This window comes from Torulaspora globosa, chromosome 8 (assembly GCF_014133895.1).
Source record: "Torulaspora globosa chromosome 8, complete sequence".
Classification (NCBI taxonomy): Eukaryota; Fungi; Ascomycota; class Saccharomycetes; order Saccharomycetales; family Saccharomycetaceae; genus Torulaspora; species Torulaspora globosa.
Genome location: NC_050734.1, coordinates 52,553 through 73,397, shown reverse-complemented (window position 1 = coordinate 73,397; position 20,845 = coordinate 52,553). Strand labels below are relative to the sequence as shown.

The 20,845-nt window shown below is 46.1% G+C and overlaps 14 protein-coding genes across 14 annotated transcripts; 6 read left to right on the top strand and 8 right to left on the bottom strand.

Annotated features, from left to right (window-relative positions):
- Positions 1–105: 105 nt before the first annotated feature.
- On the top strand, positions 106–588 carry TAF13 (Taf13p; the record flags this gene model as incomplete). The annotated part of the gene is made up of 1 exon (XM_037285451.1): positions 106–588. The coding sequence occupies one exon, from the start codon at positions 106–108 to the stop codon at positions 586–588; it is 483 nt and encodes a 160-aa protein (XP_037141347.1).
- Positions 589–630: 42 nt separating this feature from the next.
- ERO1 (ER oxidoreductin) lies at positions 631–2,325 on the bottom strand (the record flags this gene model as incomplete). Its single annotated transcript, XM_037285450.1, has 1 exon — positions 631–2,325. The coding sequence occupies one exon, from the start codon at positions 2,323–2,325 to the stop codon at positions 631–633; it is 1,695 nt and encodes a 564-aa protein (XP_037141346.1).
- Positions 2,326–2,631: 306 nt separating this feature from the next.
- On the bottom strand, positions 2,632–3,981 carry VPS9 (guanine nucleotide exchange factor VPS9; the record flags this gene model as incomplete). Its single annotated transcript, XM_037285449.1, has 1 exon — positions 2,632–3,981. The coding sequence occupies one exon, from the start codon at positions 3,979–3,981 to the stop codon at positions 2,632–2,634; it is 1,350 nt and encodes a 449-aa protein (XP_037141345.1).
- Positions 3,982–4,142: 161 nt separating this feature from the next.
- On the top strand, positions 4,143–5,693 carry HG536_0H00450 (putative asparagine synthase; the record flags this gene model as incomplete). The annotated part of the gene is made up of 1 exon (XM_037285448.1): positions 4,143–5,693. One exon carries the CDS (start codon positions 4,143–4,145, stop codon positions 5,691–5,693), a length of 1,551 nt encoding a protein of 516 aa, XP_037141344.1.
- Positions 5,694–5,702: 9 nt separating this feature from the next.
- On the bottom strand, positions 5,703–6,320 carry RAD10 (DNA repair protein RAD10; the record flags this gene model as incomplete). Its single annotated transcript, XM_037285447.1, has 1 exon — positions 5,703–6,320. One exon carries the CDS (start codon positions 6,318–6,320, stop codon positions 5,703–5,705), a length of 618 nt encoding a protein of 205 aa, XP_037141343.1.
- A 333-nt stretch (positions 6,321–6,653) lies between these two features.
- Positions 6,654–7,019, top strand: GIM5 (Gim5p; the record flags this gene model as incomplete). The annotated part of the gene is made up of 1 exon (XM_037285446.1): positions 6,654–7,019. The coding sequence occupies one exon, from the start codon at positions 6,654–6,656 to the stop codon at positions 7,017–7,019; it is 366 nt and encodes a 121-aa protein (XP_037141342.1).
- Positions 7,020–7,190: 171 nt separating this feature from the next.
- Positions 7,191–9,752, top strand: UTP14 (Utp14p; the record flags this gene model as incomplete). The annotated part of the gene is made up of 1 exon (XM_037285445.1): positions 7,191–9,752. One exon carries the CDS (start codon positions 7,191–7,193, stop codon positions 9,750–9,752), a length of 2,562 nt encoding a protein of 853 aa, XP_037141341.1.
- Positions 9,753–9,850: 98 nt separating this feature from the next.
- On the bottom strand, positions 9,851–10,603 carry PRE8 (proteasome core particle subunit alpha 2; the record flags this gene model as incomplete). Its single annotated transcript, XM_037285444.1, has 1 exon — positions 9,851–10,603. The coding sequence occupies one exon, from the start codon at positions 10,601–10,603 to the stop codon at positions 9,851–9,853; it is 753 nt and encodes a 250-aa protein (XP_037141340.1).
- A 148-nt stretch (positions 10,604–10,751) lies between these two features.
- HG536_0H00400 (uncharacterized protein) lies at positions 10,752–11,342 on the bottom strand (the record flags this gene model as incomplete). Its single annotated transcript, XM_037285443.1, has 2 exons — positions 10,752–11,250; positions 11,311–11,342. The coding sequence occupies 2 exons, from the start codon at positions 11,340–11,342 to the stop codon at positions 10,752–10,754; spliced, it is 531 nt and encodes a 176-aa protein (XP_037141339.1).
- Positions 11,343–11,698: 356 nt separating this feature from the next.
- Positions 11,699–12,175, top strand: HG536_0H00390 (uncharacterized protein; the record flags this gene model as incomplete). Its single annotated transcript, XM_037285442.1, has 1 exon — positions 11,699–12,175. The coding sequence occupies one exon, from the start codon at positions 11,699–11,701 to the stop codon at positions 12,173–12,175; it is 477 nt and encodes a 158-aa protein (XP_037141338.1).
- A 61-nt stretch (positions 12,176–12,236) lies between these two features.
- Positions 12,237–12,446, bottom strand: COX14 (Cox14p; the record flags this gene model as incomplete). Its single annotated transcript, XM_037285441.1, has 1 exon — positions 12,237–12,446. The coding sequence occupies one exon, from the start codon at positions 12,444–12,446 to the stop codon at positions 12,237–12,239; it is 210 nt and encodes a 69-aa protein (XP_037141337.1).
- Positions 12,447–12,662: 216 nt separating this feature from the next.
- MSC1 (double-strand break repair enhancer MSC1) lies at positions 12,663–14,174 on the bottom strand (the record flags this gene model as incomplete). The annotated part of the gene is made up of 1 exon (XM_037285440.1): positions 12,663–14,174. One exon carries the CDS (start codon positions 14,172–14,174, stop codon positions 12,663–12,665), a length of 1,512 nt encoding a protein of 503 aa, XP_037141336.1.
- A 552-nt stretch (positions 14,175–14,726) lies between these two features.
- On the top strand, positions 14,727–16,499 carry RSC9 (Rsc9p; the record flags this gene model as incomplete). Its single annotated transcript, XM_037285439.1, has 1 exon — positions 14,727–16,499. The coding sequence occupies one exon, from the start codon at positions 14,727–14,729 to the stop codon at positions 16,497–16,499; it is 1,773 nt and encodes a 590-aa protein (XP_037141335.1).
- A 124-nt stretch (positions 16,500–16,623) lies between these two features.
- Positions 16,624–20,283, bottom strand: RPM2 (ribonuclease P; the record flags this gene model as incomplete). The annotated part of the gene is made up of 1 exon (XM_037285438.1): positions 16,624–20,283. One exon carries the CDS (start codon positions 20,281–20,283, stop codon positions 16,624–16,626), a length of 3,660 nt encoding a protein of 1,219 aa, XP_037141334.1.
- Positions 20,284–20,845: the final 562 nt, after the last annotated feature.

Here is a 20,845-nt window from a genome sequence, read left to right as displayed (position 1 = left end):
TGGCCTTCAAATTTAGCTAGTCCGTCGCTTGACGTTGCAAGGTGAAAAGACAACGGTGCAAGGCCAATCCATATCGACGGCAAGCGCTCCGGGTACTGCTATAAAATGTCCAAGAAGCTTAAGAGAACCAGTCTTTTTTCTAAGGATGTCAGCTCGCTGTTGTATGCTTATGGTGATGTCGCACAACCACTGCCGGAAACTGTACAATGCTTGGATGAACTGGTGTCTGGCTACCTGGTTGACGTATGCTCGAATGCATTTAGAGTAGCTCAGGGCTCCAGAAGGAGCAAGCTAAAACTGGAAGACTTCAAGTTTGCTATACGGCATGATCCAGTCAAATTGGGTAGAGCTGAAGAACTTATCGCAACGAATAAGCTTATCACAGAGGCCAAAAGGCAATTCAATGGTACGGATAATCAGGCTTTGAAGAGATTCAGGGCTGGCGAAGAAGAAGATGATGAGCAAGACGCAGATGCCGAGGCTGACGAAGATGCTGAGACAGCAGAGGCCACGGCCGCACCAAGCGGTAGGCGAACCAAGTCTAAGGCACACAAGGGAAAACAATCCAAGAGATCTAAACAACAGTGACTGTCATGCTTATACTCTATCTATAATCCATGTAAGATATCTCTATATTATGTCCAGCTTGTACATAACGCTGTCGTCCTCTTCGCTTAGGTACTGTATGCCCAGAAACTTGTTCCACAGTCTATTAGAAGTGGATAGTAGCAGATGCCATAAGTTTCTTGGTAGGTCGAGGTAGCTGCGGTAAATGAACTTTAGGGCCTCTAGTACATTATGGGTTTCTGTATGCCAAGCCTTCTTCCACTTATTCTCGATTTGCTCAGTATTTTTAGCCGCAGACTTCTCAGGCATTCTTAAATCGGCAAAAACCGGCCTCTCATCTTCGGATGAGCTGGAATTTATGCTGCTGTTGATGGCCTGAACGGAGTCTTTGATACTATTACGAGCCTTCTTTAGAAGCTTGAAGAAGTTATTGTTCTGGAAGAACGAAGCTAGCTTCCCTCCGGCCGCTTGTATCTCGTAAAGTCTCTCAAAATTATTGATCGATTCAATAGACTTTGACAAACGGTCAAAGGTATTAAACAATGCGATCAACTCGTACTTCGTCAATTTATCGACAACCTGTTGCTTTGACTCTTCGTCACCGTCATCTAACTCGAACAATATCTTCAAACTGGTGGCATAGCCCGTAGTTTGTACTTTGCCCCATAGTCTACATCTGTCACAGTGGACACAATCCATAATCTTGGTCACATTCTTGAATCTTGCTCTGAAATCATCCTTAACCTTGGAACTGAGTTCATCCTCAAAGATCAAGTCCTCATTGAAGACATTGCTATCCAGCCGAGAGAGAATATTCATTATCATGGATTTCACATCCTGGTTGTATGAGTTACAAAAACTTAGGTGACTCAAATAGGGCTTGATTTTCCACAGCGCCTTCGATACAACAGCGTAGTTGAAGTAGACGTTAGCAACACGTTCGGGGAAGTTTCCCACCCTGGCCATAAACAGCTCCAAATCTGGTTCCCATTTTCCCGTCTCCGTATTCAAATGATCATTTGAAAGGTGGGTGGCGATTGATGCATGGAGACCCGACACCAACCTGTAGAACACGCTCTTCGCCAAAGACTGGCCCATCTCACCAGGCGAAAAACAGTTTTCACGGTAGATACTGGACCAGATCAGCGCCGATTCCTGACCACCGTAGCCAGTGAATCTCTCTGGGTTCGCGGAAAGATCTACCAGAACCGCCTGAGAGTTGATAAAGTCTCCAATATCACAATAATCGATATCTGGCTCTGTTTGCTTGGCGCTTCCGTCCGCACCGCCGCACAGGTCCTGCAAAAATTTACACTCGTCGTCGCTGCCACTCGTCCCGTTCACCTTATCTAGCCCACCGAGGACCTCTGGCTGCCAGTATTCGGGCAAATTATCCCAGTCTTCCACCACATCCACGGCACATGCCCTATTGACACAAAATCCGTTATTATCGTCCCAAAATGCACATTGCTTGTAAAGATCTAGCTTGAAATACTTGAAGAAATCAGTCCCCACCAGTGAAACCAGATCCTTCCGTATCTTCCCATTAATTTCGTTTATCTCTTTGAAAGTCACATCGCAAGTGGGACTCACCAATTCGTCCTTATCGATCGTACAGAAGAAGCTTCCATTGTTAACCACTGGTGGTTGGAATACTGACTTGGCATCGACCTCAGATCTGTTTCCTGTCGAATTTTCACCTTGTCCTAGGCACACTGACAGAGTAGACAATGCAACTATAATGGATCTTAACTTCATTTTCTCAACAAAAAAGCAGCCAACCACACGCAAACTCACTCCACCTATTCAACTGCCCTTATGCTACCAACCACAGTCAACCAGATGACACCTGAATCAACTCTCAGCTTTATATACCAGCCAGATATCAAAGACTTTTTCTTCTTGTAGATTCTTCACTTTTCTTTGTCATCGAGTAAAAAAAATCATAACGACAGCCTGTCCAAAATGAAAAAGCGAGCGTCAGTAAATCGATAATGAGTAAAATGTCAGCAAATTTATGGCGCGGTGGGCCTCCTGGATCGCTAGCAAATACGTAGCCATTTATCACAGAGAGAGCAATACGTCTACCGTGGCGCCTATCCTGTATTTCTTGGCAATGCACACATCTTCGATGATTTCCTTGTCCATCTCGGGGAACATGGATTGCAGGGTTTCGAGGGTCTCCCTTTGCTCTCTCTCCTGTATTCGCTTCGCCAGCACATCAACGTCGAGACTGTCGCCAGCTGATGTAGGATGGGGCTGCGCAGAGGTTTCCGGTTTGGCCAACTCGGGTTTGTTGCCGAATAACTCGGTGAATTTGGTTACCACGACGTTGGTGACTTCGTCCAGCGGGCTGAGAATATACTCACTGGGAGCCGGGCTGTGGACGGTGGTGGCTTTAGGCGTAGGCGGAGGCCCCGGCTTGTCTGAGACTTCCCTGGCTCGCTCTTTACGCAATAGTTCTCGGTTCTGATCGTATCGCGTCTTGAAAGATTCGTCTCCAGCACACTGCAAGGACCCCACCTCGAGCGTCATGATGTAGTTCATCGCTGCCTGGAGGCTGTTCAGATAGTATGACGCTTCGCCTCGGATGAAATCGTCGAACCTGAATCTGTCGATGTAGCTGACATTCGACGCAAGAGCCTCGATGTCTCCGCGAAGTATCGTGAAGATCAGTAGCGGGATGAAGCTGTCGGCACCCTTGTCGGCCAGCCTGTGATGTCTCAACATCCCAAAAATCACTTTACAGGAGTTTAAGATGCAGATCATCTTGTCCCGTGGCGCCTTGAACCGATTGACCTTATTCAGCTCTTCTCCCGAGAGCTGCACAAACTTCGATAGTCTCCCGCTTAGCGCGCTGGGAATGTCCAGATCTTCCGGCTTCAGGAACTTGAACTCTGCTATTTTCTCTCGAAGCCTCTTGTCGTTAGACAAGTCCTTTGCATGTCCTTCATCCAGGTCACCTCCCAGGCTTTTCAAACAGGGAGAGAAACACCTATGGTATAGTTTTCCCATGATCAGCTTCTCCAAACCTTCCTCGGCATTCCTCAAGCTGAGTCCGTCTAGAGACTTGAATGGCTCGTACTCACGGAATTTATCGTAAATGAATATCTTAAAGTCTTTAACCAGCTTGGTCTGTTCATCAGCACTCCATAGTGCCCGCTGAGTTTGAAAGTTCCGGAGAAAAGATTTCGTGTATTTCACTATAGGTTCTGCTCTGGGATCCTGCAGTTGCTTGCTAAACTTTTGGAAATCGTAAAATGGCTCTTCTTCATCCTCCTCGAGAGTTTGCATTGGTTTCTTCACTGAAGATTGAGGTATGTCATCTACTGTCTCGCCAAGTGCGGCCGCCGGTGATGGAGGATCCACCGTATTTCCAACATCTTTATCCTTCTCTATCTGTTCTTGACTCATATCCTTGTTAGCGTCGGAGCTGAGTTGAGATCTTGACTCTTATTCTCAATTGTGCTAGCACTGGTGAGTTCTTCGGTGTTGTCTTACGTATTAAGCTTGGAGAAGTGTCAATCTCATCGAGCCGAGTTAACATAGGAAAAGTACCTAGTGAAGACCACTGAATGTGTGGTATTCTGTTGCATTATGCTCCCGACCAGGGTACCAAACAGGGACTTGTTGATGAATATGTTGAGTATGGCGAATGCCCTGTGACAACGGATAAGAAATCGAAGACGTCAGACATCTTTGAGCAAATAGTGCCCTACATAAAAGCCAGAGGCCCAGATTACTGCTCATTCAGATCTTTGAGAGAACATTGTACTGCCTGGTTCTCGTCGGTGCTCTCGCTGAGGGACCCTTTTACATCCCAAAGTGTGGACATCGACGGAAGGTACATCTTGCAATTCAATGGGGAGCTCTACAACGCAGAAGTGCAAAACAATGACACGCAGTTTATCGTCTCGAAGTTGCTAGCACCTGAGGCTGACGTTTACCAGATTGTTCAATCTTTGCAAGGCGAGTTTTCCTACACGATATATGACTTGAAGAAGCACAAGTTCTTCTTTGGCCGCGATAATGTGGGCAAAAGAAGTCTGGGTTACCGCTTGTGTCGGGAAAGTGGTGAACTGTATGTATCCAGCGTGTCTGGCGCAATTGACGGATTTGTCGATTGCGCCGCAGGGGCCATCTACGTTTATGATCCTGCGACGAAAAGCCTTGACCACTCTTTTGAGCTAACGTCGCCGTATACTGTCTCACCTGCAGTTGACCACGAGCTCACTGGCCTGGACTGCGCTGTGACTCAGCTCTATGATGTACTCGACCTTGCTGTGCGCAAACGCGTCCGCTCCATACATCCTATACATATCGAGAACTCTCCAATCGGAATACTGTTTTCTGGAGGTCTTGACTGTACCGTGATAGCTGCCCTTGTATGCAGACAACTTCAGCAGTGCTCAATGACGCGCAAGGTAGTAGAGTTGATAAATGTAGGATTCGAGAACCCAAGGACAGGAATTATGCCAGCAGATACACCGGACCGAAAGCTGGCTTCAAGCAGCGCTAGATTCTTGAAGAGACAGTACCCTGACATCGATATAAGGCTCATCGAAGTTGACGTTCCGTATGAGGAATATCTGCAACAGAGAGACACCGTGATTGATTTGATGTACCCCAAGGATACTGAAATGGATCTTTCGATTGCAATAGCCTTCTACTTCGCCTCACGAGGTGCCGGCAAACTGCGAAGCTCTGCAGGGGAGACAGTGGCCTACCAGCGACAAGCAATTGTTCTGTTCAGCGGTCTCGGCGCAGACGAACTGTACGGCGGGTACCACAAGCTAGCTAACAAATCACTGGCTGAGTTACAGCAGGAACTTTCCAGACAGATAAACAACATTCACGACAGGAATCTGAATCGGGATGATAAGGTGATTGCCATAAACGGAGTCGAAGTTCGGTATCCGTTCTTGGACCACGACGTGATCCAGTTCTCGACGCAAGAGCTTCCTATCAGCTATAAGATCAACAAACTAGCACTGAGAAAGCTTGCATCGGATAAATTAGCCCTCGACGGAATTTGCGACGAGCCCAAGAGGGCTATCCAGTTCGGGACCAAGAGCGCCAAAATGACCAAAGACGGCAACAAACACGGAACTGACCGGCTTAAGTGATCAGCGCTGCTAGCTGTTCAAATATTCGATGTATCTCGCCGCTTGTTCAAAATTAAACGCCAGAAGAAGCGTGAAACCCTTGAACATACACATCTTCGTGATATCTTTCAATATGTCTTCCGAATTGGTGTCATCTACTACAAATATGAGAATATTGTCTCCGTTATTTTGCAACGGCAGTATTCGACGGCCAATATAATCGGCATATAGTTTGTGATATGTCAGAGTGAGAAACAGCACAGATCGCTTCTTGATTAAGTAATCATAATATACCTTTGTCCCCTTTGCAGATGAAACGTATCTCCAATTCGTGTTCTTCAGGTGATTCAGCAACGGGTTCTCCTTTTGTGTTGTATTCACCAAAATGGTCTTCCCAGCATTCACTCCCGCTTGACTTTTTGGACCGCCTTCTGCTGTGCCAGCGGAGGGCCTAATTCTGCCCTGTTGATTGAAGGCATTGATCACCCTCCCGGGCTTTTCCACTACCGTGGCACTCTCTGTTGCTGAGCCAGATCTTTGGTCTTTGCGATTCGATTCAGCATTGTCTTCCTTCCCGCCTTCCTTCTCCCGCAGTCTCTTGACGCCAGCCAGTATGCTCTGGAACGATGTAGGATCAGTGTTATTCATTATAGTAGGGCTTCTCTTTGCACCGTCTGCTGTTCATCGGACGCTTGACAGTCAAGTGCTTAATCGATCTTACTATCAAAGCGCAGCTTACTATTCTGCTTGCAACAAGGAAACACAGTTCCGAACACTGAAGTGCTCTTGGACCTCCAGAATCGTCCAGTCATGTCTACACAAAGAAGTACGTAATGCATTGAAAAGCCTGCCGCCCTTCGATACCTTACTAACGTTCCCTTAGTCGATCTGAGCAAACTAGGGCCTGAGCAATTGTCAGCTGTGAAACAGCAGTTCGATCAAGAGTTGCAGCATTTCACCCAGTCATTGCAAGCCCTCAACATGGCAAGAAGCAAATTTGCTGAATGTATAGAGGACATCAAAGCCATATCGTCGCCAGAAAACAAAGATCAGAAGCTATTGGTGCCAGCATCAGCTTCTTTGTATCTACCGGGCCGAGTTGTCGATAACAACAAATTCATGGTAGACGTAGGAACCGGCTATTATGTTGACAAGAACGCTGACGAGGCAATTGCCTTCTACGAGAAGAAGGTAGCGAAGCTTAACAAGGAAGCGGTGCAGATACAGAACATCATCAAAGAAAAGAGCCAGTACTCGCTGGCTATCGAAGACAAGATTAGACAGGTAAGTCTGAGCCGCCACGAAGAGATGGCCAGGCAGCAAAAGACTGCCGGAGCTGCCAAATAGATAGATTGTTTAGCGTTTTGCCAGTAGTTTCTTCTAGAGATGGTGATTTTCCAGTGATGGTATACATAAAAAAATTTCAGCAAGCGATGAGCTATTGAAAGAGATACTTCAAAAGCTGTAAACGAAGGTGCTGGACCCTCTTTCGAACCCTCAGGACGGCTGAAAACTAGAATGGCAAAGCGGAAGTCTAAATCTAGGTCTAAGCTTGCAAAAAGAGCCCAAAATGCTCTCGAAATTGCTGAGAAAGAGATGGGAGGAAATGCTTCTGGAAGTGATGACGGATATGGCAGTGGTGATGACAACGGCCATGTTGTGAATCTGTTGAAGAAAGTGCAAGGAACAAACGGGGAAGACAGTGGCGAAGAGTCATTTGAGGATGAAGAGTTGGACTCAGACGCGGCCCTGGGATCAGACGATGACTATGATGTGTTGGATTCTAAGATGTCCCAGGCTATTCGTGACCGAAGGAAGAATAATAAGGAATCTTTGTCGGAAGATGAAGCCGGCTACACCTCAATAGATGAAGAAGAGCTTGTGCCGTTGTCGCAAGTGTGGGATATGGATGATAAACAGGAAGAAAGGGATTCTTCTGAAGCTGAAGATGCGGATGAAAAGCTACAGTTGAAAAGTAGCGGAGAGGAGTCCAGCGAAGAGGATTCTGAGGAGTCTTCAAGCGATGATGAAGACGAGGAAGAGGAAGAAGATCCTTTCGACGAAATCTCGGAGGATGACGAGGACGTTGAACTGGCTACAATTACCAATGATCTTCTCAAACAGACTGACTCAAAGCGAAACAGGAAGCTGGACAACTTTGGCAGCGGTAAAGATAGCGAATATAGTCTTCCTTCGAACAGAAGTATGAAAAAGCTGAACTTGACAGATATGATGGATGTGGTTGAAGATAAAGAGGCGGCTGCGAGTGCCAGGTTAATTCAAAAGGACTCTGCCGCAGTCGCGGTTCCTTTGCCGCAGCGAATCCAAGAGAGACACAATCGCAAGGCCGCTTATGAAATCTCCAAGCAAGAAGTAGACAAATGGCAGGATGTGGTTCAACAAAATAGACGCGCCGAGCACCTGTCATTTCCTATGAATGCTCCGGGCGAACAGAATCATGCTTCCGCTTTCACAAGATCTACAGAGCAGCCTCGAAGTGAACTGCAGCAGAAAGTTGACAAAGTTTTGGAGGACAGCAATTTGGTAGAGGATCAAAAGAATACAACTTTTGAAGATCTTGCCACTGCAAAGATGTCTCCCGAAGAAATGAAGAAGAGAACTGCTGAATTGAGATTGATGAGGGAACTAATGTTCAGGGAAGAGAGAAAGGCCAAGAGACTGAAGAAAATAAAGTCCAAAACTTATCGTCGCATAAAGAAGAAGGAAATGCTGAGAAATAGGGAAATGGCAGGCCTATCGGATGAAAGCGATGATGACCAGGAAGCTGCCAGAGCTAAGGAAAGAATGACTTTGAAGCATAGAGCGAATTCGAAATGGAGCAAGGACATGTTCAAGCATGGAATGGCAAATGATCAGGAAACAAGAGAGGAGATTGAAGAGATGTTGAAACAAGGCGAGCGTCTAAAGCAGAAAATACTGGATCGAGGTTCCGAAAGCGAGGAAGATGCAAAATTGACCGATGTCGAGGATGAAGAACAGAAAAGCTCTGAGGACGTTCAATTAAGGGAAACTGTTGGCAAGACTGGTGTCATGAACATGGCATTTATGAAGAACGCTGAGGCAAGAGAGCGTGAGGCCAACAAAGAGCTGGTTGCAGATCTGAGAGCAATGGAGGCTGCGGACGATGAAGAGCAAGATCCAAAGGACGAACTTCTTTTCGACGACGGTTTCAATATACACATCAACAAAGGTAGAAGGGTATACACGCCAGGAATAAATGCAGCGAAATCTGATCCAGGGGAGGATAAGCAGACCACTACTAAGATAGAAGCAGAAGTTACTGAAGAACGGGCGGTAGAGCTACCGCGCGAACAGCCGACTGAGAAGCAAGCAACATCAGATGAACCTAATCCTTGGCTGGGCACAAGTGATGATGAAAACGATAACAATGTCGTTCGCTCAGCAAAGGTCTCTATTGTGGGGAAGGATAGTTCGAAACTGGTAAAGAGTGCAAAAAAGATTGAGAAAGCCTCCGACAGACAGCAAGAAAAATCAGCAAAGAAAGCTCAAAGAGACGATGATCTACTGCTCGATCTGAATGATACAAATCGTTTGCAACTGGTCGATCCTTATGGGGATCCAGATGACGACAGCAATAACTTTATGTTCAAGCAACAAGAATCGATCGCGGAAGCATTTGCTGGTGATGAAGTTGTCGATAATTTCGAGGAAGAGAAGAAGAGGACGGCGATTGACGAAGATGACAAGGAGCAAGATGTGACTTTACCGGGCTGGGGTGAGTGGGCAGGTGCCGGAGCTAACCCTGCGAAGAAAAGGAAGTTTGTCCAGAAGATTAAAGGTGTAGCTTCTAAGGACAAGAGGAAGGATAAGAATCTGAAGAACGTTATAATAAATGAAAGGGCTAACAAGAAAAACCTCAAGTATCAATCATCCGCTGTTCCGTTCCCGTATGAAAACAGAGAACAGTATGAGAGGTCCTTGCGGATGCCTATCGGGCAGGAATGGACATCAAGAGCCTCGCATCAAAAAATGATCAAGCCAAGAATCCTGACGAAGCCTTCGCACGTCATATCGCCATTGAAAGCACCCTTCAAATAGACCAAGAAAAAAAATTGTATACTAAATAGCCCTATGCGGCAGGTCATTTTTTGACAGATTTGTTTTTCTTTGTTATCATTGAAGTATTGAAGAAAAAGCTATAATGCATCTAACCTATCGTCAATCTCTTGTGCAGTTAGTCGTCTGAATCTTGGTCCTTTATCTGTGGGAACGCCTGTGTAACCAAGCATATCTTTATTCTCCTCACCGACTACTGCAATCTCAATGGACTCGCCATTGAATTCGCCCTCCACGGACTCCTTTAGCGTCAAGAGAACGATGTGAATCGCGTCTTCGAGTTCCAGCTCCTCATTCCATCTTTTCTCCAGAAAAGTCTTGGCCGCCGTTGAACCCCTCCCTATCGCAGTGGCTTTCCAAGGAAAGTACGAGCCTGACGGATCCACCTGGTACAAGCCAAACCCGCTATGCTCGTCATAACCTGCTACAAGTAGCGAAACTCCAAACGGTCTCACACCTCCCGATTGCGTTGCCTCCTGCATGATCTTGGCCACTTCCGACACAAGCAGCTTTGTAGGAGGATACTCCCCGTAGATTCTCTTGTAATTGGTATGTGCTACTTTTCTCGATTTGTCGATTAACACTCTAAAATCAGGTCCCATCCCAGAATAAACAGCTCCGATGTCCGGCGTTATAGCCGAAACCTTCGACAGTGTTTCAGTAAGTGCCAAAGGCGAAGACGACTTCTTCTCCGACGCTATCACCACACCATTAGTCGCCTTGATACCGATCGATGTCACACCTTGCTTCACCGCCGTAAACGCATAGTCTATCTGCCCCAATTTTCCGTTAGGGGAAAACGTAGTCAACGAGAAAGAGTACCTATCAGCCATCCCGGATCAATCTCAGCTTTCTCAATTCCTGGTCCTGCTGTGCTGTTAGTAGTAGTCGTCAATACTTTTGCCACCTTAGTATAGCGTTAAGAGCCCATGTCACTGTTTACGACAGCGTTAAAGCTCATCGCTGGTTGACGAAGGCTCTTCAAGGCGTTCTGGTGTGCCATTTCTTGGCCTGGGACTTCTCCAGGTCGATTCTCAGCTTAGTGGAAGGCCTCCTGACGTGCATGAAGTTGCACTCGTCGCCTCTTTCGCACGCTCTTGTGTCGTGCTTCCGACAAATGGCGTCTCTGAAGTCGGAAATGTGGGTCAGGTCGCAGTAGATGGGCCGTTCGTCAAACCAGCGCGTGTTGAAACTGTCCCTTGCCCTCAGGGCATCTTCCTCGCTCTCGAAATGGATGTAGACGTTCCCCTTGAGATGGTCGTTGCCGTTCTCGCAGATGACCATGGACCGTACGGGACCGAACCGACATGCCTCGATGTACACGTCCTCGTAAAGCTCGTCGAACCGTGAGTTGTCGAGTCCGCCGGCAGGGAAGTACAGCATATTGTACATCACTATCGTGTGAGACCTGGAAGGCCGAACATGCCTCTTGGAGCATTTGTCACCATGTCTACAAGCACCAATTTTGTAGTAAAAATTGCTGGGAAAAAGGTTAGTATGATGAGCTCTGCGTGTAGATGATCCTCGTCCGGTTACTTACCAGCTCTCCCTGCTATCGTATCTGTTTGACATCTTGTTTGGTCTGTAGTATAGTTAATAGTACTTGAACAAAGTGGATCTCATCTCATCACTTTTGAGCTATGGAAAACACAAGAGACCACACTCGCACCGAGCGCAAAGGAATCTTGGGAGTTCTCATGGGAGTATGTTGCTGGCTGTGTCTAACTGAGGCTTTGCTGGAGTGGTTTGACTAACTGGTTGGCTTTCTGAGACAGAACGATGGTGGAACAATTAGCAAGGTGACCAAGTTGCAGCTGGAGCTGGCTGATAGCGGTCACAGCGCCAGAGACGACGATCTGGCGGAGTTCAAGGGTGCATCGGAGTGGAAATATTGCCGGTTGTCGAATAAAAAGCTGCAGCTGCCGATTATGAGCGATTACAAGGGCCATCTGTTCAACAAAGAGGCCATACTCGAGTGGCTGCTCACGCCAGGAAGAGAGGACTACACCAAAGCCCAGATCGCTAAGTTTTCTCACATCAGGAGACTGGACGACGTCGTTGAACTGCATGGCGTGAAAGAGCATGCCAATACGCTCAAGTGCGAATACGGCGATGTCGCACTTGGCGAAGCCTCCGCCAAACTCGTGTACCTGGTGCCCTGCGGCGACGTGCTGCCGCGCCAGGTGCTATCAGATGGTCGCTGCCCGCAGTGCGGAGCGTCCTACCAGGAGACAGACGTCATCGCGATCAATTCCTCCTCTGCCAAGGTTATCAAATCGCTGAAAGACAGGATGACCAGGCTGCAGCAAGAGATGAGACACCACAACGGCAAACTGAGAAGGAAGCTCAAACCGAAGCCTGAGCGTATGGAGGAGGCTCCGCCAAACAAGATAAGAAAACTCTGATTAACTAGAAAGGGCGTGATATTTATAATATTTACAGGCGAATAACGGAAAAGCGAATAACTTACTCGGCAGAAGAAGCTGCACCCTCTAGCTGGCTCAATTCGCTCGACTCATCCTTCTGTTGGGTCACTTGCTTTTCATATTTGCTACCGTTCTTGTACAACGTATAAACCAGTCCGCCGGCCATGTACATTGAACCACCGACGATCGTCAGCACGGTCAACCGATGGACCGCGTCAGTCACCCTAGTGTACCAAGCATACTTCGACATCTTGCCTCCTTGCCGCTTACCAGACGGGAACCACGATTACCTCTCTACTTCTATCAGGCTTGCAGCTCTCTAAGGTCTAACTGATCAATCATATAGCAAAGCTGGTCGGCTTCGTAGCGGGTGACCCAGAGTATCTTAGTTTCGATATAAAATCATTTATATAGTTGAATGACGAGCACTTCAGCTCTGCTGTAGCTCTGCTGTAGCTCCCAGGCTTCATACAAACAGGCGGAAGGGATGTCTCAAGTAGAAGCGGGTCTTGTACCACCACCTGCTGTACCAGGGCTCGTTGAAGGTGCCGAAGAAGAGCTGTGTCTTCAACCTAGCCGTCTCGACAAGGTCTTCCTTGGTCAAGCTGGAGGTGTCCACACCGAAGCTCTTCAAATAGCTCTTCAAGTCGTCGACGGACCACGAGGATAGAGAGTCAGACCATTTCTTGGTGAAGTCGTTGGCCCATTTTTGGGTGTCCTTATTCAAGGAGTCGACGCTGCTGGTCATCGAACTGTAGGCATCGGAATCCTGGATTTTCTCCGCCTTGTGCTGCGCCCAGTCCTTCATGCTATCGTAGGTCAAGCCCTCGGTCAGCTTGTTGTAGTTCTCCTGCAGACGTCTCAAAGGCTTGTTCCTATTTTCCACGGCCAATCTGCGCAGCTCGTTGTTGGTAGATAGCATGTGGTATTTGACGCCACGCACATCTAAGTAAGTCTTTAGACGGTCTCTGGACCAGCTGTCCAGACCGACCAAGAAAGCGTCATTGATCGCGTCGCCGGTCTTGTCTCTGTAGTAACCAAAGAAGCTGCCCATTTTATTGCCTAGCTTACCAACCGTCTGACCCCACACCGAGGCTACATACTCTGGTGTCTTGCAGATAAAACGGCTAGACTTCTTCTTCATGTAATTTGTGTACCACTCAAGGTCATCCTTGAGGTAGTTGATCTGTCGCTTGGCCAACTTGACAAGCTCATCCCGGTTATCTGCCACCTTTTCGTCAACAGCCACCTTGTGCGACAAGAGCCACTGCTTCAAGCTCTCGGTGGACCAAGAATTGAATACATCATCCTTGATCTCCCCGGCTTTATCAGTGATCTGCTTGTTGGCGAGATCAAGCGAGCTCAAGAGCTCCGATCTCCTTTCCTCTTCCAGTTTCGAGGCATGGTAGATGTTCTCCCTGACCTTGTCCAAGAGCGCGTCCCTGTTGTTCTCGATCTTCTCGTATGGGATGTCGTACTCCCCCAACCACTTCTTCAAGTCTTCTTCGCTCCAATCGCCAAAGTACTCCTCCGAGGGGTAAAATCCTGAGCATCCCAGCCTTTTGGACAATTGGTGGAAGTTGTCCTTGGCGGCCTTGATCAACTGATTCCGCGAGGCCTTGGCCTCGTACTTCACGTTATTGCGGTCCAAAAATTTGCGCAAGTCCTGCTCGGGCCATGTCTCAAAGAGCCATTCAGAGATCAACGAGCTGGGTACACCTTCACCCAGATATGCGTCCTTGTGAGCGGGCCAAATCTGCCACCAAGGCTTTGGTTGCGCGTTCTTCTGCCATCTCTCGGCCAGCTCCGCCTTCAGCTCTTCCATAGTCTTGGATCCCAAATTCTCCAGCTTCTTACTATGATCCTGTACGTACTGTTTCAAATCATTATGCGTCCAACCTTCAAAGTCAACCTCGAAATTCTCCGCCACCACAGCACCTGCCACTACGGCACACAGTGAAACTAAGCTAAACCTCATACCTCCAGATTCACTTTAGTATTATTCTTCCATCTCCACCCCAGCTATTTTTCGACTAGAGACTTCATCGCTTATATATGTATCCATGTGGCAGAACTGGCACCCCTTACCCGTGGTGCCCATAGCAAAACCTCAAACTCGCGACCGCCCTAAAAAGGGACTTCATCGCGGTTGTCGACGCCGCACTGCTAATCATACCGGAATAATAGACGCTGACCAGCTTCCAGACATCATGGTACTACCGCTATTGATCTTGGCTTATGTTGCTTGCTTGTATGCTCCTCGTTTTTTGCTTTGTTTGCAAATTGGCGCATTTTGCTGCAAAGCAACGCAGTTTTTCTTGTCCGATCTTCCAGGGTAACTCGGACAAACAATGGTTGTCCGAACACTCCCCTGATATTTCGGACACTTATTAATTGTCCGATATTATAGGGTTCCTCCGGACACCTGAGGGCTGAACAAAGAGTTTGATGCTTAAACCATACAGATTTATAGCCCTATAAGATTCGATAGAGCCCAGTGAACCATACGGGAAGCAGCGTAGACAGGCTAATGAGTGCGTTTTCTGCAAACTCACCCACACCAGGTGGTGTGGACAGTCCAATATCCGGAGCTGGGGCGCCTGGTGATGAGTTTCGTAACGGGGAAGAGGAGGCAAGTAACGGTAACATGTTCATGAATTTGCTGCCGATTCCAATCAAGGTATCTCGGGACCAGTCGAGCGGCATGACTACAGCAGCTACCACAAAATCGTTGCAGTATTCATTGGGTAACCTGGCCGTTTTCCAGAATTTGCCTCGAGAGACGAGCCGTGGTGTGGACGACTTGACCAGAATGAAGATGGCGATCATGAGTGGGATTCCGGAAGAAGTGAAATGGGCTCTGAAGAAATACCTGGCTTACAGTAATAAGGCACCCTACATGATTAGTCTTAAGGATCTGCCAGAACTTCTGCCACTTTTCAAGAAATTCATTCGCGACCTGGAGCCCCTGATAGAGCGTTTTGATGAGCCTCTGATGGGTGATAGCGAAGCGCTAGACTACCTCCAGACTGGTCTGAACAGCATACTTATCTTGAGGAACCTGGCTCAGGACTCGGAATCGGTGCAAGTGCTCGTTTCTGATAAGTACATCAAAGAACTAGTATTGCATGTGCTTCAAAAGTTTGAATTAGTTGCCACTGCGGATCCCAATTGGCAGGTTTTCGAATCTAACGCTTCTTTTTTCAACGAATTAACGCATTACGTTCTGGACATCATGGAGGCTATCTCCTCTTATATTGCACCTGCTAAGAAGGATGACATGTATTTCCAGACCTTATTGTCCCTGTTCAACTATACTAAGGATCGCTACATGGTGATATCAATACTGAGGTCGCTGTCGCGACTGCTAGTCAGGTCTGCAGCCGACGAAGAAAGTGCAGCGGATAATCTCGATCAACAGACTTTATCCAAAATTGTTTCCTTTTTGATCATTGAGTGCGACTCAGAGCTGATGACTGCAGCTCTGGACTTTCTCTACCAATACATCCTGCCTGGCTCTCAAAGAATTGCTTTACTCCTTGGTGATTCACACAGATTCTCTATTTTGACGGCGATTCTACCGAAGTTGCTCACATACAATATTAATAAGCCAGATTATTCTATTCTCGATAAAACGCCAATCAAATTAATAAAAAGATTGAGACCACCAGCGCCTACTGTAGCGCCCGATCTCGATAAGGAGCTTTTTGAACAAATCCTGGCAATGAACGAACCAATGAGGTCCACGACATGGTTAAAATGCTGTTTTGAGCCTGTCGTTGACGCAGAGTTCACTCAAATTAATCTGTGGCGTGCATACGAATCAAAGTTTGCTCAGCCCGTTCGCGAATCTGGCAGGAAACTGTTGCCAGCAGTTGAATTTATTAAAAATGTCTCTAACGCGTTCAGCGAAGCATCTGCAATGGTCATCACAGACTCCTCCACGGGAAAGAAACGTTTTGTTATGAAAGGCATTCAACCAAGACCAAAACCTTTGAGAATCCCTGAAGCAGAAGTAGCAGCAAAACATCCTCTTCCACCGCTGCAGTCAAAGTTCTTGAACAACGCAACTAACATCGTACCTGCTAGGCAAGAACAGCTCCCGGAGGTACGATTTCCAGCAAAGCTGTCCGAAGTTTCCAAGGCCGCTACCACGTTTTTATGCCTCTTATCTAATGAACCCGAGGGCCCCGGGTCAGAGTTCTGCAAAGTCATCAAGCCAGTGGTCTTGCACAAACTCGCCGATGTTCCACCTTTAAGTTGCGCTCTTTCAGAGTACATGGACAACACACCAGGCCTTTGATATAACTACGTTTCCGAAGTACATAAGTACATGTATAATAATAAGTGTAACTAAAACTGAAATTCATTACAGATAAAGTGGTATTAAAAATCATTACGGCGTAAAAATATGTATGCATATGTCATTATTGAACCGAGGCTTTGGAGATTTCACGAGGAGAACGGTCCGGGGACTCCAACAATTTGCTTCCTCCACTGTTTTCATTAGTATTTTTATTGTATAGCTTTTCCACGAGGTCCTTAAACTTTCTCACTTTGAGGACATTCTCCTCGTCTTTCTCAGTTGAGTAGAAATCTTCTAGTTGAAGGTTCAATTCAAAAATATCGTCTGGCTTAAAGTGGAATGTCATATCACATTCTAGATAGAGGCATCTTCCACCCGGATTCAAATAAATGGTTTCAACCATGTTATTGAAAAAGGTGTCGACGTAATAAGCATCAGTTTTGGCCCAAATCTTAAGAAGCTGACTGATATCATTTCGAGCTAAGTGTGGCATCTTCAAGAAGGCCCTGAACCTGAAATAATTTTGTAGCTTCTTGTAAAAAGTTTTGATAACCTCCGTTTTCGAAACATCAACCAAAGACAAAGCATCATGCAGATTGTTTAACATTTGTTCGAGAACTTCGTTTTTAACAGCAAAACTGATTTCGTTACTGAAATTAAAGATATCAGAATGAGAGACAACATCATAAAAAGCCAGCATGCCAGAGAAAGAGGAGTGAGAGGACAATATATTCGCAAGCTGAAGGGTATTCTCGGGATTCTCATAGTAGGTAATGTTCTTGGAAAAGCTCTGCAAGAACAAACCAAACGTGTAAAGATCTAAAGTCTTGTGCGGCGTCCTAATGCTTGCAGATTTGATCAGGTTAACCGCTTCATCTACCTTGAGATTATTGATTAGAAATTCGCTTTGAATGTCCAGCGCCATCGACCCCAAAGTTCCCTTGTACTTGTCAAAAATTTTACGATATAACTCAAATTCCCCGCTTCTGATGCAGCTCTTGAGTAAAATCTCCACATCTAAAACTGGACATATCTTGTTGCATTGCTGTATTTCCAGGTAGCTCTTTTGATGATACAACCGTTCATATGCAAATTGAATAGACGATTTGAATTCAGCCTGTACAGCAATGCTCTTGAATCTTCCGGGAAAATCTACCGCTTTCATCCATTCTTGGATACGCGGGGCGTATTTGGCTAAACGTAAGAGCGATTCATCTGTAAGCGAAGGCAACATCTTTTTCTGAAAGGAGTGATGCCCCAGAATGGTATCATTCAATAATTCAGCTGAGCATTTGCTGACCATCAAATTAGCGAGATATTTCATTTCTTTTTGGTTTGGACATAACTCGAGGGCCTTGGAGGCGATTTCGGTATCGACAGTTCGTTGCTTGATCAATTCTTTGTATGTGTCGTAATCAAAGCAATAGCCTTCATGCTGCAACCTTCTGAATTCTTTTACACCTGTCCTTGATGAGTTTCTAATGGCTGATCCCAATGCTAAAGGATAAGATTTGTCCCAGTCGCCAGGATGCGTGTAAAACGAGACGACATCCTCAGGTAGGTCGATCATTTTCACCACTTGAGAAACAACACCAGGTGCTTTGTTAGGATCGAGATTGAGCCTCCTGTAGTTTGTTGTAAGTTTTCTAAATCTTTCTACCACTTTGTCTCTAAAGTCGATAAGCATTTCATTGCCCATAATTGCGCAATAGGCCTCGAAGTCAAGCAGTCTAATCAGCAAGATGGAATGAATCTCCAGGTTGTAAGCATACTTATCGATAGTTTGTGGTGATGCCCAGAAGCTGGTCATACAACCTACCAGTCCACCATAGTTGACACATTTGGAATCAGCAATGTTCAGGTTGCGACAAAGGTCTGCGAAAAAGTCCATTTCCACAACTTTTTTCAGAATGACCTGTGATGGAAAATGCTCTATCAATGCGTTGAGGAACTCGAAGCTATCTGTTACAGCTCCCTCATTTTTAAGTGTCGCTCCATGAGATTGTACGAATCTCAATAAGTAATCGTCGGGGCACCGTATCTCTTTCAAATATGAGAAAATAAACGGATAGACAGCAGAGTTAACTCGGAAACCCTTAATGACCGACTCTTCAAGGACCTTCATTATTACCTCATTGTCCTTCAATTGCAAGGCGTAGTCCAATAATGAGCTGATTACAGATTCCACACCCATAGGATATAATAGGAAATCTGATAATTTATTGGTTTCATTCCTGAAAACCGGCTTCATCGGAAAAACACAATCATATATCTTCTTTGTAAGTTTCCAGTCATGAAAACTATTAGCCATCAAGACCAGGTAAAATTCATACGAAAATTCTGGTATCCATTTCATTTTATGAAATTTCAGCCAGAGTTTGTAGGCTTTCTCTGAATCAATCTTGCTCACCGAAATAAGAAAGTTGGTAAGTATCAGCGAAACATTCGAAGCAAGCCCATTCTGCTCTCTAACTTCGATTATGATTCTATCCAGCATCTTAATTGCTAGTTCCAATTCACCGGTCTCGACGAAAGCGGAGATAACCATTGAATAAACTTCAAATTCATCATGCTGCAAAGACTGGTCGGATACCAAAGCGTTTCTATACTCATCATATAGTTCCTTTATGGCGGCTTTATCGTTGGTCAGTCTAGCATACGAAAAGAAGGCCAAATAGTAAAAGGAATCCTTCCGATATAAAGGAGAAGAATGCACAATCTCCTGGGCAGTTTTCAATGAAATATGACCCGGATATAAATTCATTGCTAACAAAGCATGGTCCAGTACGCTCTTTGAAAACTGGTGATGCCTATGTTGTGTGTCGATCGCCTGGAATAGCTCCGAAGCGATCTTGTAAAAATCTGCTCCGTTGGGATTGCGAGTTCTGAAAGCCAGTATCGATCCTCTGAATAAGCATCCCAGAACAGTGTTATAGATTTCGTCTGATGGTTTTAACTTATTGACGATCATGTCCTGGTAGCACGTCAGCAGCTCGGACATCTTGTAATCCAGATCATCCTTGTCTAAATCTCTTCTGGACAATGACTCCAAAACTTTAGAATAAGTCTCTAAAGGGGGCACGATACCATTCCGCTTTAGGGCTTGATATAGAGAATTAATCATGTTGAAATCACCCTTCTCATAGCAGCGATTGATCTCAGTAATGTGAGTATTCAGAAACGTTTCCACATTCAAACATGGCTCTGTATCTTCCTCCCAGGGTGTCTTAACTTCTTCGCGGGCAGCGACATCAACCGTGCTTGGCGCAATCGCCGCTTGCTTAGGCTTCTGCACCAGGGTAGTCCCACTCACCGTAGGTGAAGCGTTCGAATAGTATCTTCTGAAAAGTGCCTGATCGATAACAACATCCTTCTGCATCGGTGGGAATAGAGGACGACCCAGCTCGCCCATACTCTTTCTTCTCATCATAGCGCCCGCCGAGGCACAGTTCCCTGCCAAAGCGATCGAGTTCGATCTCCTCCGACTCAGGGCCTGCTGCTCGTCACAATCATGCGAGTCGCTGACATCCTCGGTGATAACAACTTCGGCATCCTGTAGAAGGATGTCATCCACTATATTAAAGTTAACGTTAGCCCCCAGTACGGGAAACGGACTCAAATGCGGCACATTGGATTGCGGAATTGCTGTATCAAGGTTCACAAGACCCTGATTTTGTCTCAGATACTGATACGAACTGTCAAAGAACGATGTAGATGATTTTTGTGCCGCAGAGTGATATCCTTTCGAATAGAATTTGTACTTGAACGATTTAAAAGCCATTTTTTCTCTTTAAAAAGATTCCCGGCTCTTTGATTGACTCACAATGTCCATCAGCTCTCAAAACACCTATCTATCTCCTAGAAACGGTCTTTGATTCGGTGATCGAGGTGAGAATAAGCGAATTTCTCAGACGGTTTTCCTGATCAACTTCGAAGATCAAATTCTTCCAATCGAACGGTTCACTACGGTTCAAGATCACCGTTCTCTATATAATAGAATATGGTATCTAGGTTCATCAATGCTTAACTACAATGACAGATTCTATCAAAAGGTTCACCGCACTGGGCGCCGATCGTCGTCTTCCACGGCAATAGTTGCGAACTTTTCCGGACGAAAAAGGCTAAAAAAGAAAAGAAAAAAGCTACAACCAATCAGAAGAGTCTATTTTGCCCCGCGCGGGGCAATTCAAGCTGCGCGATAATGGGAAGGTGGGGTCCGCATACTCATTGCGTGGTGTCCAGGTGTCGCATTTGTTCTTGAGTTGCAATTGAGTTTTATCACGTGACACTAAAAAAGAGGTGGAATAATGCGAATGGTAGCTAAGAGTAGTATGTAGAGCTAG